Source organism: Leucopleurus acutus (genome assembly GCF_964270905.1).
Source record: "Leucopleurus acutus genome assembly, chromosome: 21".
Classification (NCBI taxonomy): domain Eukaryota; kingdom Metazoa; phylum Chordata; class Mammalia; order Artiodactyla; family Delphinidae; genus Leucopleurus; species Leucopleurus acutus.
Genome location: NC_139163.1, coordinates 23,858,929 through 23,874,525, shown reverse-complemented (window position 1 = coordinate 23,874,525; position 15,597 = coordinate 23,858,929). Strand labels below are relative to the sequence as shown.

Here is a 15,597-nt window from a genome sequence, read left to right as displayed (position 1 = left end):
AATGTAGTAAACCACCATGTGAAAATTCCCCAAGTTCTGAGCCTTTTTCTGACAACTGTTTACCTACTTTATCAATTATAATGTTAAATTTACTTAGAATTAGGGATGCCTGTGTGATTTGTAATAACTAAAACTGGTTTGTATTATTGTTCTTCAAACATCGCTGAACTATACTCCTATTTAAGGATCCTTTGGGTCATTATGTAACTGTGTGCAATTTGGTTTGTTAATCACTTATTGTTTAACTCATTTTTTGAAAAAGACCCCAATATTCCATTTAATGACTTGCCAAGCTGGGATTCAAGCAGTACCTTCCATTAGGTGATTTGCTTCTGACGTGAGACATATTACAGAAAATCTACACTTTGTTGGAAATTTTTTTATGTTCTATGTGGGAAAAAACTAATCTAGGTAAACACGAAACTTGATTCTTAAATTAGATTTTTAATAATTCAATTCTAAATGACAAGTTTGTTTTAATAATTTTGTTACAAAAATAACTATAAAATGAATGTGGATGCCAAATTACTCACTACTGTATAATTGTGCTATAATTTATAAAGCCAAAATATTTTAGGTGTTTTTTATTTGGACTATTATTTCAAGCATTCATGGAATTTAAAGAATCCTAAGGTCTCTCCTTTGCCCTCCTGGTGTGCAGAGGTGTGGTGTAGAGGCTAGGGGTACTGTGTTGTATGTTATCATCCAGAAGCCCTGGCTCTGTGCATTCTAGATAGGATTGGGACAGGTCATTTCACTGCTGGAGACTCCAGCTTGCTTATCAGTGTGGGCATTGGATCAGAAGAACCTTTCAATTTCTATACCCATGGAGTCAGTGAAACTTCTCCTAAAGTTACCTTCAACTTCTTTCTCTGGGCTTTTCTCCTTTTCTCTATATCTTCTTTATTTTATCTGACATTAATTGACCATCGTTTCATTCTTGGCATCGTTCATATTTAGTTACATTGGCTTTGGTAAAGTGTGGACTTATCTTTTGGCCCTATACACCAAAAGCTTTAAATAGGCCATTCTTCCAGTTCCAAAAGATTTTTTTAGACACAGCCTAAAACTTGATTAAATATATTTTAAAAATTTAAACTTACTTTCCCATAGAAGAATCCCATCTTTTTAACTTGAAGTTTAAAACCAGAGACTGTTTTTCTTCCTCTTTTCTATTCCCCTCTACACCTAGCCCCGGGCTGATGACTTAAATCATCCCTCTTCACTTAATCACAAGTGTTCCAATTCCTGTTTTGCCTTTGAAATCTTGTTGCTTCAAGATCACGGTACTTAACAGACAAATCAAAATGGCGGCAAGTGGAAATGAAAGTGATAATTTAAAAACCTGATAAGAAATACTATGTCATTTTATTTCAAAGATTGACTCACAAATTAAGGTTCAGTAGAATATGAGATCTTTAGTTTCCTACCCATCCTAAATTTTACTTTAGAAATATTTTTTCCCTTGCTTAATAGATAAATGAACCTGTTCTTGTATTCATGCAGTGACTATTAAGTGGCTACTCTGTGCCAGTCCTTTTGCTAGGGACTAGAGATACAGTGAACTACAAAAGAAAAATATTCCACTGCCATTAGCTTTAAGTGTGCCATGTCCAGAGTTATTTGATTCAAAGCAGCTGTTGGAACCTAATCAAACTGTCATTTTTTCCATTCAACAGATATTCATCTGATTATCTGCCACAGGCCAGGCAGTGTGTTGGTATATTTGAGAAGTGTGTTTGGAGCTATTATAAAATGCTATATGTTATTTTCCCTTGAACAATTTATTCTTTAAATATGATGAATGATCTACATTCTCTTATAGTGTTCAAAGTATATTTCACTGATGCAAATTTAGAGAACTACAATGATACTATTTTAAACAATATTTCTGCCTTCTCCATTCCAAGTCTCTTTTGATGTCCTAGGATGAAAATAATAATTCTCTTTCATCTCATGTGCCTGTGTTCAAATGGTAATGACTTCTTGAGCTCTAGGTTGGAAATTGTGAAACCCCGTTCAGGTTCGTCATAAGACTGCTGTGATTTCTGTATGTCCATGGGGATTGAGTTGGGGAGAAGGATGAGGAAGGCAAGGAATAGTAACATTCATGTCACGTATTTGCCCTCCCTGCTCCAGGCCTTTGTATTCATCCTCGCTTTAATTTTATTGCATTCTCTTCGCATATACGATATCTTCATAAACTTTTCTCTCCATATGTCTGGATTGACAATATCCATCGGTGTTCTCAACTATGAATTACTCACCAATGTCTTAGCTGAATGGAATAAGCCTGATTCTACTGTGTCTTTGTAAATCACAAGTTGTAATAATTTTCACTGTAGATGCATTGCAGTGAAAATCCATTAATGGATACATTCAACTAGTTATTGGTACGAAAGATTCATTTATCCTGAAAGTTTTTCTATAACTGAACATTAGTTCTAAAATATTTTCTAATTAAATTCAATGTTAGAAGAATTATAGAATTTTAAATTATAATACTTTTCATATAATTTGACATATTTTTCAGAGTTCTTTCATATATTAGGTCTCATTTCATCCTGTTGAAAATATTAGATTAGTTTAGGTCAATATCACTAACCTCACTTAACAAATGAAGAAAACAGGCCAAGGCAGGTTAAATGATTTGCTGTAGATCATCTAGTGATCTAATAAAATACCAGGGTTTATAAGGAGCCCACTGCTCGTTGAAGCCTCATAATAACACTATAGAAAATTTAAATGGTAAACTTGAAATCAAAATCTGTTAGAATTAAACATGTTTTTATAGCGAAATTAGGTTGTTGTTTTTTTAACCCATTCTAGGTATTTTCCTGGGTTTTTTTGTATCTTTTTAGGCTCAGTTCTGCACTGAATCTACGATCCATTTTGGCCCTGGCAGTAGGCATATCAAGTCATTATATTGGTGTTCATGTCTATATAGAAACCACTTGCCTGGATTCAGCCTCTTTGCCTCTAGTTATTGAGACTTTGACCCTCTCTTTCCTGAGCTTCCCACCTTAGTGAACCTTCCAGAACTGGATCCTAATAACTAGAATACAGATCCCTTCCTGTCCTGTTAACACAAGTCTTGTCATGGCACTGCATGGCAGTGTAGCCTTCAAAAAATGTTATTTAGAGAATTTAAGAGATAAAACTACTTCATTGTACAATAAATTCAGTTAATAATTAAAAATCAACTAGTGATTTTTTTCCCCTACACTCTTATGAACAAGAGATAAATGACCACATAATAAGTTAGAAGCAGGCTTTTTAAAAAACCCGTTTGAAAGGGATGTTCCAAGTTTTTATCAAATTAACTCAAGAACCCACATCTTCATTTATAACGTTATAGCAGTTAACAGTGCAGTAATCTCCTTCACACACACACGAAATTTAATCACGTTCACTATGTTGTATTTATTGAAGAAGAAAATCAAAATAATACATACTAGGAATATTTGAATTTCAATAGGATCAAAAGCTTTGTGGTTAAAGCTCTACTGACTAGGAAATTCCATTGAATAAATGATCTCGCTCCTGGCATTCCCAGTTAACCATGGCTTTGTAGCCTCACTGAGGAATTAGCAGGCTGAATTCTAAATTCTTACATGGAGATTGAATTTCTCTCTATATATATTCCTGTGGCCATAAAAGTTTCATGTTGGCTCAATCTGCATAAATAATCACATAACAATAAATATAAGAAGGTCAATATGTCTAGGCTTATCATGAAGGAGCTTAATAGAAATTCCACATTTGCTTTTTGCTTTGTAAGGAATAAAACAACAATTTTAATTTAAAACAATTTAATTTTACTTAATTTCCTCCTCCCCCTTAAATAATAGCAATAATTTCAGCTGTATTTCTAGGTACTTGTTCCGCCCAGAGTTATCAGGCCGTGTCAGTGACCTGCTACAGAATGGTAAAGAGTACAGAACAGACTTTCATGTCAGCCAGTCCTGGGTTCAGGTTCAAATTCTGTCACATATTGTGTAATTTGGGGCAAATTTTATAACTTTATAGAGTTATTGTGAGAATTTATTCACTCAACCTTTAGTTTATACTTACTAATGACTCTATTTTTGGGGCCAGGGGATGTATCAACAACAACACAGATAAGGTTTCTTGCTTCACAGAACCTAGAGTCAGCCAAAATTTTCTTGAAGAAAATTAAATGTCCTGAAGCTGTTAGCAAAGTTTCTGTCACATAATAAGCATTTAATAAATATTAATAACATCATTATTAATTCTTCCCAACCCATAAAATGGATGGTTCCCCAGAAACTATAACAAACGTATGCAAAATTGGAAAGAAACCTCTTTTACCGGAGGAGCTCTCTGGTAGAGCAGTGGCAAGGGAGTTGGGCTAGTTATAATCCCTTGAAGCTGTTTTCAGTAAAATATAAAAGCAAACAACTGTGTAGGCAGAAATTTCTTGGACAGGAAACAAAAAGCTCTAACTTTTATAAAAGAAAAAAAACTAGACTTCACCGCAATTAAAATTTTCTGCTCATCAAAAGACACCATTAAGAAAATGAATAAGCTATCCACAGACAAGGAAATAGCAAAGCATGGTTTTATTGCTGGAGGGAAACAGAACTGCTTTGTTTCGTTTTTTAAAAAGATGATCATTCGGCAGTTTGCATAATTTGGGGACCGATTGCCCCACTGCTAAAAGGAGTCTAATCACCCGTTTTCTAGTATTGGTGTAAGTATCCGTAGTAACTTAACAACCTATGATTTTCCTGTCTTAATCTACCATCAACTTTTTTATTTTTGGCCTGAAGGAATCTTTGGAGTAACCTAACACCCTCATTTTATAACAGATAGGAAAAATATTAAAGATGTCATGTGACTTGTCCAAAATCATTTAACTAATCATTTCAGAACTTGAGCTAGACCTTATTAAATGGTCTTTCCACTACCTAATATCTACTTCTCTATTAGTTTGCTTCAGAATCAGTCAGAGATGGTATGTGTGATTCATTTAGAATGTGTTTGTTTTCTTCTCTCAGCTGGAAGAATTTTCTCACCTATTTTAAAGGTGAAAACTATGATACACACTTTAACCCTTAGTTTCAGGATGGTAAAGGAGCCATTATAATTGAGGCCCCAGTTACCATCAAGAAGAGGCCCCTACAGAACATCGTCTCAATACTGAGCTTTATTTATTTATTTATTTTGGCTGGGTTGGGTCTTCGTTGCTGCGCGCTTCTCTAGTTGCGGCTAGTGGGGGCTACTCTTTGTTGCGGTGCACGGGCTTCTCATTGCAGTGGCTTCTCTTGTTGTGGAGCATGGGCTCTAGGCACGCGGGCTTCAGTAGTTGTGGCACGCAGGCTCAGTAGTTGTGGCTCGCGGGCTCTAGAGCTCAGGCTCAGTAGTTGTGGCACACGGGCTTAGTTGCTCCACGGTATGTGGTATCTTCCTGGACCAGGGCTCGAACCCATGTCCCTGCATTGGCAGGCAGATTCGTAACCACTGCGCCACCAGGGAGGTCCCTCGTATAACCGTAAACTATACTTTTTCTATCTTCTAGCACTTGGCATTCTGTTTTTCTTTGGTACTTATGAACGTTTAAACCTCTCACTATCTCAGAAACTATTTACATGAAACATCACACAACTACCCATTCTATTAATTATGTAAGTTTTTATTGTTGCCTCTAGAGAAGCAAACAGTGTCCTTTAGTGTCTCTTGAGCTTTTAAAAGGACATTTTTTATAGTTAAAAATTAGATTATCATGTATCAATTTATTGTTGTTTTCCAACTGTGTCAATTTATATTTATGCGATCTTTTTGTCAACAATAGCAGTAGCAGCAATAATGACATGGGACTTAGGGGTTTCAGAGCATTACTTTTTTTTACTAAGTATGTGCCTGTACTTTTCCTTTTCAGTCATACTGAATTTTTTTTTTTTTTTTTTTTTTTGCGGTACGCGGGCCTCTCACTGTTGTGGCCTCTCCCGTTGCGGAGCACAGGCTCCGGACGTGCAGACTCAGCGACCATGGCTCACGGGCCCAGCCGCTCCGCAGCATGTGGGATCTTCCCGGACCGGGGCACGAACCCGTGTCCCCTGCATCGGCAGGCGGACTCTCAACCACTGCGCCACTAGGGAAGCCCCCTCTAGGGTATTTTTTGAACATGAAATGTTTTATATCTTTTCTTAGAGCTGACACATTTACTATGGTCCATAAAAGAATGTGTCTTAATTTTTCTCCAGTTATAAAGAGCCTGTTTTGGTTTGGTGCCCTGATATAAAATCCTTGTCCTATGCAGAGTATTAGTCATGGACCCCATTCTAGGATACGTTGCTCTCTATGGGACATGGTGAGGGTAGCAGTTTTGAAATGAAAAAAGAAGAATGACACCAGCCTTCATGATGCTTCTTCAGCAGGAGTATTTTGCTTAGTTGTAATGTTGTTGAACATTTTGTATTAAAGTATAGCTTACGGGCTTCACTGGTGGCGCAGTGGTTGAGAGTCCGCCTGCCGATGCAGGGGACACGGGTTCGTGCCCCGGTCCGGGAAGACCCCACATGCCGCGGAGCGGCTTGGCCCGTGAGCCATGGCCGCTAAGCCTGCGCGTCCGGAGCCTGTGCTCCGCAACGGGAGAGGCCACAACAGTGAGAGGCCCGCGTACAGCAAAAAAAAAAAAAAAAAAAAAGTATAATTTACATGCAGCTCTTATTATACCATTCAGTCATTTTTGGCAAATATCAAGACATAGAACATTTTTCTCACCACAGAAAATTCCCATGTACCCCTTCGCAGTCACCACCCACTCTCTCCCCCTCCTCCTGACTTTCAGAAGCAGTCACTGATCTGATTTCTATTAGCATAGGCTACTTTTGTCTATTCTGGAATTTCATACAAATTTACATGTATTTTTTGTATTTGACTTCCTTCACTCAGCCTAGTAGTTTTGAGATCAGCTGTTGAGTTCATCAGTAGATAGTGACTTTTTATTGCTAATGATGCTTTTTTTAAACAGGCAAAAAATAAGCAGATCTTCACTGAGTATCTTAGTTGAATCATGGCAGCAAACCTGTAGTAAGAATGGAGGGGACAAAATACCCTTAAATATTAATATTAAATAATTGCTCCTAACGTTCAAACAACTCTCCCACCTTAGTTATGTGCATACTCTTTTGAGAGACTCTAAATTATTCTATTAAAAACAGAGATAATGGGCTAGTGCAGTTCAGCAATTGCAATGGCCAAAGAATGGTTATTATTTATTTTACTTCACAGTTCTGCTTCGACCTCAGAAAGTAATGTGAAAAATAATTCCAAGGGAGGAGATACTTCTTGTGATATCTCTGAGCATGCCGGAAGGAATGCTTTCATTGTTTATTGATATGGTGATGCCTCAGTCGCTTTTATGCACTCTTAAAATTATATAACGTAGACCTTATGAATCAGTTATTATTGGAAACTCACGATGGTCCATAGTTTTATACATGGAAAGAGAGTGGATACAATGAAAGCAACATCCAGATTGCATTTTTGTTTTTCTGAAAGTTCTAACTGAATTTACCTAAATTTTGCCTTTTTTAGCAAAGAGTCATTGAGATTCTGAGGAGTGGCAATGTATTTAAGGGAAGATAATACTGTTGTTCTAGTGAGCCTTAGTAAATCGTGTACCAATAGATCTAAAGGAGGAATTTTTACTATCTGCTGTTGTCTTTTTCAAGAGAATCCTATTCTTACCAAAGAGGGGTCTGAGTTTTGACGTAACTAAATAAAGGAGAGGCTTGAGCTGGCCTTTGGCTAGTCTTTCCCAATCCATGCCATGTCCACCTTTAAGATTCTAAAAGGAGGAGCTGCAGAACCACAGAGAGATCCCAGAACACTAAGTCACATACCAAGAGCATACCCAACAGGGCTTTTCTTAACTTTATGGGAAGGTAGTAAGTCATTTTCAATGTTTATGCAACTATTCAGCAAGAGAAAGAGTAATCATGTGGTACTACAATGCTGTATCAGTTCTATGGAAAAAGGCACTCAAAGGAAATGTTTTGCCAGATTATTGAGAGAATGTTAATAACATTTCAGATTATTGCCATTCTCTGAAGCCCTCTCATCTACTTATTTTCTCATTTCTTTTACCTTTCTGCCTGCCACTAAGTATACATACTTTCCTTCTCCTCTCTGATGGCTATTTTTCTCCTTATGGTTCCTAAGTTATTGTACCACATTCATATTTCATTCTGATTATTCCAAAAATACTGAAATGAAACTCCCCTTTAATATGACCTACTTTAATGTAGAATTTGGCCTAAGTCTTACTTCTCATGAAAACACAGTTACATTCAAATTACCAAGAGAATCTCGTCAGTGTAATTTAACCCATAAGGAGGATTTGAAGTGCTATCATACTCAGCTTCAAGGATATATGTTCTAAACTATGAAGACGATTAACTACTTTCAAGCAGTATGCATGAATTCTCTAAGCAGTTCATCATCCTTTTGGTTGTAGTAATTAATTAACTGCCAATAATGTTTGTTGCCATGTCGAAAAGTGAGGATATGGCCCTGGTTCGCATTTGAGTATGCGTAATGACGTGAGTTTAATGTTCAAAAGGTCTTAGGTTGTGAAATAAAGAATTATAAGCCTGAGTTCCCAGTGAGTACATGCAGCCTGAAGAGTTTTGAAAAGTCCTAACTTAGCAGAAATTAAAGCTGATAGTAAATCATCTTTCCTCCACCTGTGTATTTATGCTTCTGGCTAATAAAAATTAGATTTTTGCTTCCTAATTTTGGAATGAATAATGTTTTTGCTTCTCGGTCAAAATGTTCTAATTAATAGTGCTGTTTTTATTAACATGTACAGCAGTTTAGAGATTCAAACTTAATATCGTTACCATTGAGTATATTTACCTGATGTGATTTAAAACCATAACTCTAATTTTTACAAGAAATCATTTCTTTCACCTTTCTCTCTTTGAAACTGGGAATGAGGGCATGCGTTATACTTAACTGGTAAGACCTATTCTTTAGAGGACATGTTCAGGTAAAGTAGTGGGAGTGGGATCAAGCTCTTAGCTGCTAATTGTGCAACGACATAACATATTGTAATATCCACACTATATTGACATAAGTTAAGTAGATGTGTTTAGGATTTAAAAGGGTTTACATGGTGTTACTGCAAAAGGAGGCCTAATGATGGTTTAAAGAAAACTTTTAATACTCACAGTTGTTCAAGAGTTCCAGAATATTAAACTTTACAAGGTTATTCTTTTTTCTTAAAAATAAAATATATTTTGATTACCATACAGATTCCCGTCATATCAGAGGAGGAACCAGTTAGCACAACGTAGAATTTTAGAGCTGGAAAAGACTTTGATATCGTCTAGTTTAATCTCACCATTCACCTATTTCACTAAAATCTCTATCTTCTCAAGGATCTTAACTCTCCTGCACTTATTTCCAAAACATTGAACAACACTCGTCCCCAGTTCCTTTCGCCTGTGTAACTGTCTTTCCACTCCCTTCTGATATTCTCCATAGTCATGATAATGACTGCAGCTGGGAGGATTATTTCCTTGGTTCTTTGTGCCTGAATTAGCTTAAGAATAGTCTATTGTACATAAAAGTACAACTTCTCATTTAAATATTTGACAAAAGGCAAGGTGAATCATTCAAAGTGTTAGGAGTAGTTGTAGTAACAGTCGCGTCATTGATACTCTGGAGGGCATGTACAATATGGGCTTTGCCATCGTGCGTAATACTACCCTATCATTTAAGACGAGTAATACTACCTACTCTCCTGTAATAGAGAAGATGCAAGAGTGGACAAGCACAGCTTTTCAATTGGGCGGTGGAGTTGAAGTTCTTTGTTCTGTTTTCTCAATCTCATTTCTCGTTCATTAAGTCAACAAATATTTATTTTGCATACAGCATGAGCTAGATAGTCAGCTAGGTCTAGATGTACAGCAGACAAGATCCAGTCTTTGGCCTCAGAGAGTGTATGGTATAGATACATAGAATAGGACAACTGCCTTTGGATTGGAGAATATACATCTGTGTAGTTCTACCACTGCTCAAGCAATTTATTAACCTTGCCTTCCTCATAGGGATACAATGAGAAGTGACTGTTATAACCCATTGTGAGGCATTTGGAAATGAAAAGTGCTATAAAAGAGCTGAATAATAGAAAGCAAGATGAATTATATGATAGGAATGGTCCTCATCGATATATTCAATACTTATGTCATCACTATAGCAGTGCTACCAGGGAAAAGCTAAATGAGGTAAATACAACTGCCTAGCTTTTGCAAAATCAAGAAAAAAAAATCTGTGTGTTTTAGCAAGAAAGATTGTGGAATCATATTATTTTGGGTATTACATGAGCTAATATATAGTTGGAATATCATATATAGTGTGGAGTTGCCACACGTCTGTAGTTTCTATTAAGAATATTATACATTTCAGTGTTATTTGAAGTATTTCTCTAGTTATGGTTAAATGCTACCACTGTCCAAGACTATTGCTTACCAATAAGAGATTATATTCTCATATTCGAAAACTACAAGAAGGCTCTTTAAATTATATAGGAAGGATAACTGTCCTTTCTGTGACTAACCTATTATATGTTGGGTTTGGGGGAGTTGTCATCAGCGATTTATCATGCCTGATCCTTTCTGATTTTACTTGTTTTTAAAGTTTGTTACTTCTCTCAGAGGACTAGGATACCAATTTTTATATCCCATTCTATATCCTCAGAAGGTGAAGAATTTATAGAATTGGTCATTTTTACACCCAAGGGAGAGTCTCAAACTGTAGAAAAAAGAAGGGGTCCTTTTTTGCTAGTCATTTAATATTCCATGACTATGAACTAATCGTAATGTTAACATAAGCTATTGTATGTTTTTACCAGCATTTTTCACCCTAATTAAATGAGACACTACACCACACTGTTTAGCCTGTGGCATAACAAAAAAGACAGGTGAGCTGTCATTGAGAATCATGATCTTACGTTCTCTCTCTCCTCTGAATAATAAAATTTTTTTTGGTCTCAGTTTATAATGCGACACCTCCCTAGTTTAACTTCATCATATTCAAGCAACAAAACTATTAAAATTCTAACCTAACGTGGGTACCATCTATTTTAAAATATATATTAATATAATTAGTACATGGTAAAGGGATCTTCTGTTTGTTGTTTGTCTTTCCTTGATTCACCAAATTTTTTTTTTTTTTTTTTTTTTTTTGCGGTACGCGGGCCTCTCACTGCTGTGGCCTCTCCCGTTGCGGAGCACAGGCTCCGGACGCGCAGGCTCAGCGGCCACGGCCCACGGGCCCAGCCGCTCCGCAGCATGCGGGATCCCCCCGGACCAGGGCACGAACCCGCATCCCCTGCATCGGCAGGCGGACTCTCAACCACTGCGCCACCAGGGAAGCCCGATTCACTAAATTTAATAATATGGAGAGCTTCCACCACAGCTGCTTATTATTTGTTCCATATGTTGATGCTTTTGTCTCTAATGTCCTTTTGTCCTTATTATATTACGTCTATACGTTTCCATTTCACATTTCAATTTAGAATAAAGACATAGAAGCATGAAAATTAATTACCCATGCATCAAACATTTTTGCTGTGCTTAATAGGAACGAACACTTAAGACTAGAAACCTTAATGTTTAATACTGTCTTCAAAACTCAGCTATTGCATATATTGTCACTTCAGCAATGGAAGAAACTGAGTATAATATGTAATCAGATAAAAACAGGATAACTATGTTTAAAAAAAAGCATATGATGTCTGTGCATTGCATGGCAGGGTGTTACTGAAATTTGCCTAGATAATCTTTCATGATATTTTCAGATTTTATGGGAATGCTTTGGCTATACTTGGATTTGAATCTTCGTAATGACAAAGGTTCTTAATAGTTATTTTTTTAAAACACACTATACTGTTTTTAGAAAGTTATAATTCATCTTCCTGCTTATATTTGTGCTAAGTTTGTACTATACTATTAAAAAGAAAGGTAAATTTATATATACTTAGATTTTGAAAAGTAGACTCATGTACATTTTTTTAAATTTTTGGTAACTTGTGGCACTTTGGTAAAGGAATGTGCAATTATAAAAGTTTATGCCATTTTAATTTTTTTTAATTCCCAGGAATTACTCTTACTAGGCTTTAGATTCAAAACCAAACCCAGTTTTAAGATCAGCACTTTTTTCCTACTGGTAGTTCCTGTTTTTCCAATTATATGGAACATAAACTATTTTTTGCAATGAGTTTTACCTTTCCTCCATTCTAATCTCAAAAATCGTTAAATTTAAGGAACATTTTAAATTAATCCAGTGGTAATTAGAAAAGCATTTTAGATGTCATGGCCATTTAATCTGTTGCCTGACTTTAGTAATTTTCTGATAAAATTAACTAAATTCCTGAAAAAGAATATTCAAACATTTTAATTTGTTTTCACTGGTTGTAACCAATTGCGTAGTTGATGTCCATACAGTCATAATTTATCTTAAAATCTGGAGCTGCCAAGAGAACTAAGGACACAGCTGTGCTTAAAATACCCCCATATCCTCCAAAGAGAAATCACAAGAAGAAATAGAATTCTGTATGGTATGGCTATTATATATACTTCGATTAGGTTACCAGTATTTTACTGTGATACATCCATGGGTACTAGAAGCAAAATGAAAATAAATATAAATGCTTTAATATTAGATATTGGCATCAATGTAGATTATGCATAAGGTATTGCAATAAAAATATTAATTGTGCCTGTATTTGAAGAATTTATGTTAGATTTTCTGTGGCCTTTTTCATTCAAGGCTGCACAATCATTTTAAATGTAAACACAACAGAATATATGTTTGAATGAAATGATGGCCCTGTTTGCCATGGGATTAAATATTCTGTTGAATTTTGGGGGGCATTGGCTGTTGTATATTATGACATAAACTTAGATTGTTCACAAGCAATATGTGTGTCTTATGTACAAATCACAGCATTTAGAAATTATACATCTTCCTTTTCCTCACAAAATGATTTCAGAATTTGTAATTCAAATTTTATCGGTTTAAGCTGATAGTTATTAAAAATTACCTAATGTGGATCAAAAGAGTAAATGAAATGACTATGAAAGAATGCTAATTAATAGCATAACCCCATATCAAACTTCTGATAACTTTAAGTTTCTTATAAAGCCTTAAAATATTTTAGTGACAAGTTAATTACTTAGAAATGAAGGCACTTTATTACCTTGAACTAAGCTATTTGTCTGTATAGAACTTGTCTAAAATCCCATAAAATATTCTTTATCCTTTTATAAATTTATCCAACTTATGTGTTTTTCTAAAGGTTCTTATAATTAAATGTAATAATTCAAACTATTTTAACTTAACAGAAAATTGTATTACATAATACAACCAATGAACAATACAGAAAAAAAACTCAAGCGTAACAAAAGTGTTTGTGATAATGGCAAAACTGTTAGTCTAAGTTAGTCTACAATCATTTGAGGTTAAAATGTTGTAAAATTGAAGGCTTTTTCATTGAACAATTTTTAGATAGCTTTTATTTTTTAAATCTTATCTTTAATTGGTACTACCTTGTTTTGAAATGTTGATCAAAGATAAGGGCAATCAAAACTATTAAGCCAGCCTGTCGTTACTCAATTTTGTTTCAGTTGAGGTTTTTTTTTAATGTAACCCTAAAACATTAAGAAATTAGTGTTGCTTCCTCTATGCTCAAGTCAGCCATGCCTGGAGAATTATCGAATTTAAATCCGTAATGTGGATGTGCTGCTGTGTATACCTGTCTCCTCTTCAGAAAATTAGTACTTGATTTAAACAATAGATTTGGTTCAACAGAAAAAAAAATAGGATTTCTTTTCAAAAGTTAAATTTTTTCTCAAATCACACCTTACATCTCTCTGACATTTATAAGGATAGGCTAACTTGTATCCAAAAATGTTTTTCTACAGAAAAATATTTCAAAGCAAACAAACTTTGTGCTTTGTTTGTTTGTTTGTTTGGGGGCAGTTCACTTAAGAAAAAAACACTTTTCTATAATTTTACTTATTTTTAATTCTTTCTCTCTAGTGGCCATTTTCCTATCATTACTCGTAAATGTTTTGCTAAATGTAAACGCTGCTTCATAGATGTAGTCATCATTACATGGTACAGAAAGGAGTCAAGTTTATTAGAAGTCTACTCTTACCAAGGAGAGACTAAAGATAAATTCCATGTCAGTTCTTTGGTTTGTTTCTTTGTTTTCTTTTTTAAATAAGATATATTAACCCAAAGGTGTGTTAATGTCATGGCATGAACAATCTTAAATGTAGGTCTATTGAGTATTTTGTGATGCTGAGTAACAGACTTTTCTCAAATCTCTGTGACGCTAGCTATTTTCCTTAGAAGGTTTTTGTTTAATGTTAGATTGTTGTTCTGAAAGATGTTGGTCCTAGTGGGATTTTTAAAAACTGGGAAAACAAATAAATGCATGTGTTACAAGTATAGAAATAGTGAATTGTAAACTTACCATATAGTACTGATTCTATTTTCAAAAATGTTTTTGCTGTTAAATATATACAACATAAAATTGCTGCCATACTGTAATTAAGTACTTTTTCCTAAATGACCCTGTTATCACTATTCCAGAATTAGAAGTTGGGCAGATATATGATTGATTCATGTGTCTGCATAGATGCTTCAAGGTATATTCTTCTCTTGGGGAGTAAAAATATATTTTCCTTGGCATCAATGCACTGAGATCTGAATATACCTATATCTATTCTTATTGCACATTTCTTATACAGTATCTTCAAATACGCCAAAATTGGCCTAGACGTGACTTAAAATTGAGGGTTTGTTACATGTTTTCTAACAGAAAGGTTTTCAATGAAACAGAAAGGTATTCATTATAGGTTTGTACTGTGAAAATAGTGAAACTCCCTTTAAAATTTCATATATGCTAAATTTAAATTAATATTTTTTCTTTAGCTCACAAATTACCCTAAATCCAGAGGGAATATCCACCCTTTTCACTGTTGTCAAATCCAGCATAAGGAACAGCCCTATGACACTACAAAAACAGTTGAGGAATAAGGAATAAGTCTCTTATGTCACACTTCAGAATAAAGGCATTCGGTGAAAGAAATGAACCGAAGTTCATCGTGAATGCAAGGCTTCTGTTCTTGACATTCCTCCGCGGAAGGGAAGACAAGTGTCAACACCACTGGCATCATTTTCAAACCGATCTTATGTGGAATATCTTCCACCACACTGGAGTACTTCTTGACTCTATCAGGTTTTTTTGTTTTGTTTTGTCCTGTTTTAACTCATCAAGCCTTTCCGTTTTCAAAAAACCATTTGTCAGCATTGAGGTAGAAGGACATAGATTTGAAAATACTTTCTTAAGAGATCATGTAACTATATTACTCTGAATTTAAAAACTGAGGAGGAGGGATCATTTCAACCCACCGCCTCTTACAAGAAACATGTTTTTAAATCTGTAACTGCTTTAGTGTTAACAGGGTACAAAGTGTTTTTTGTCCTGTATTGTACTTAAAAGGTTCTCATTGATTGGTGATTGTATTGTACTGTATGAAAACAACTCATAAA

At 35.1% G+C, this 15,597-nt stretch overlaps 1 protein-coding gene across 1 annotated transcript in view; it reads left to right on the top strand.

Annotated features, from left to right (window-relative positions):
• Window positions 1–15,223, top strand: part of PURG (purine rich element binding protein G) — a 33,582-nt gene extending 18,359 nt beyond the window's left edge. Inside the window, 2 exon segments of the mRNA XM_082863850.1 lie at window positions 14,977–14,978; window positions 14,981–15,223. Of these exon segments, the coding sequence (XP_082719976.1) occupies window positions 14,977–14,978; window positions 14,981–15,088 (110 nt within the window). The 3' untranslated portion in view covers window positions 15,089–15,223.
• Window positions 15,224–15,597: the final 374 nt, after the last annotated feature.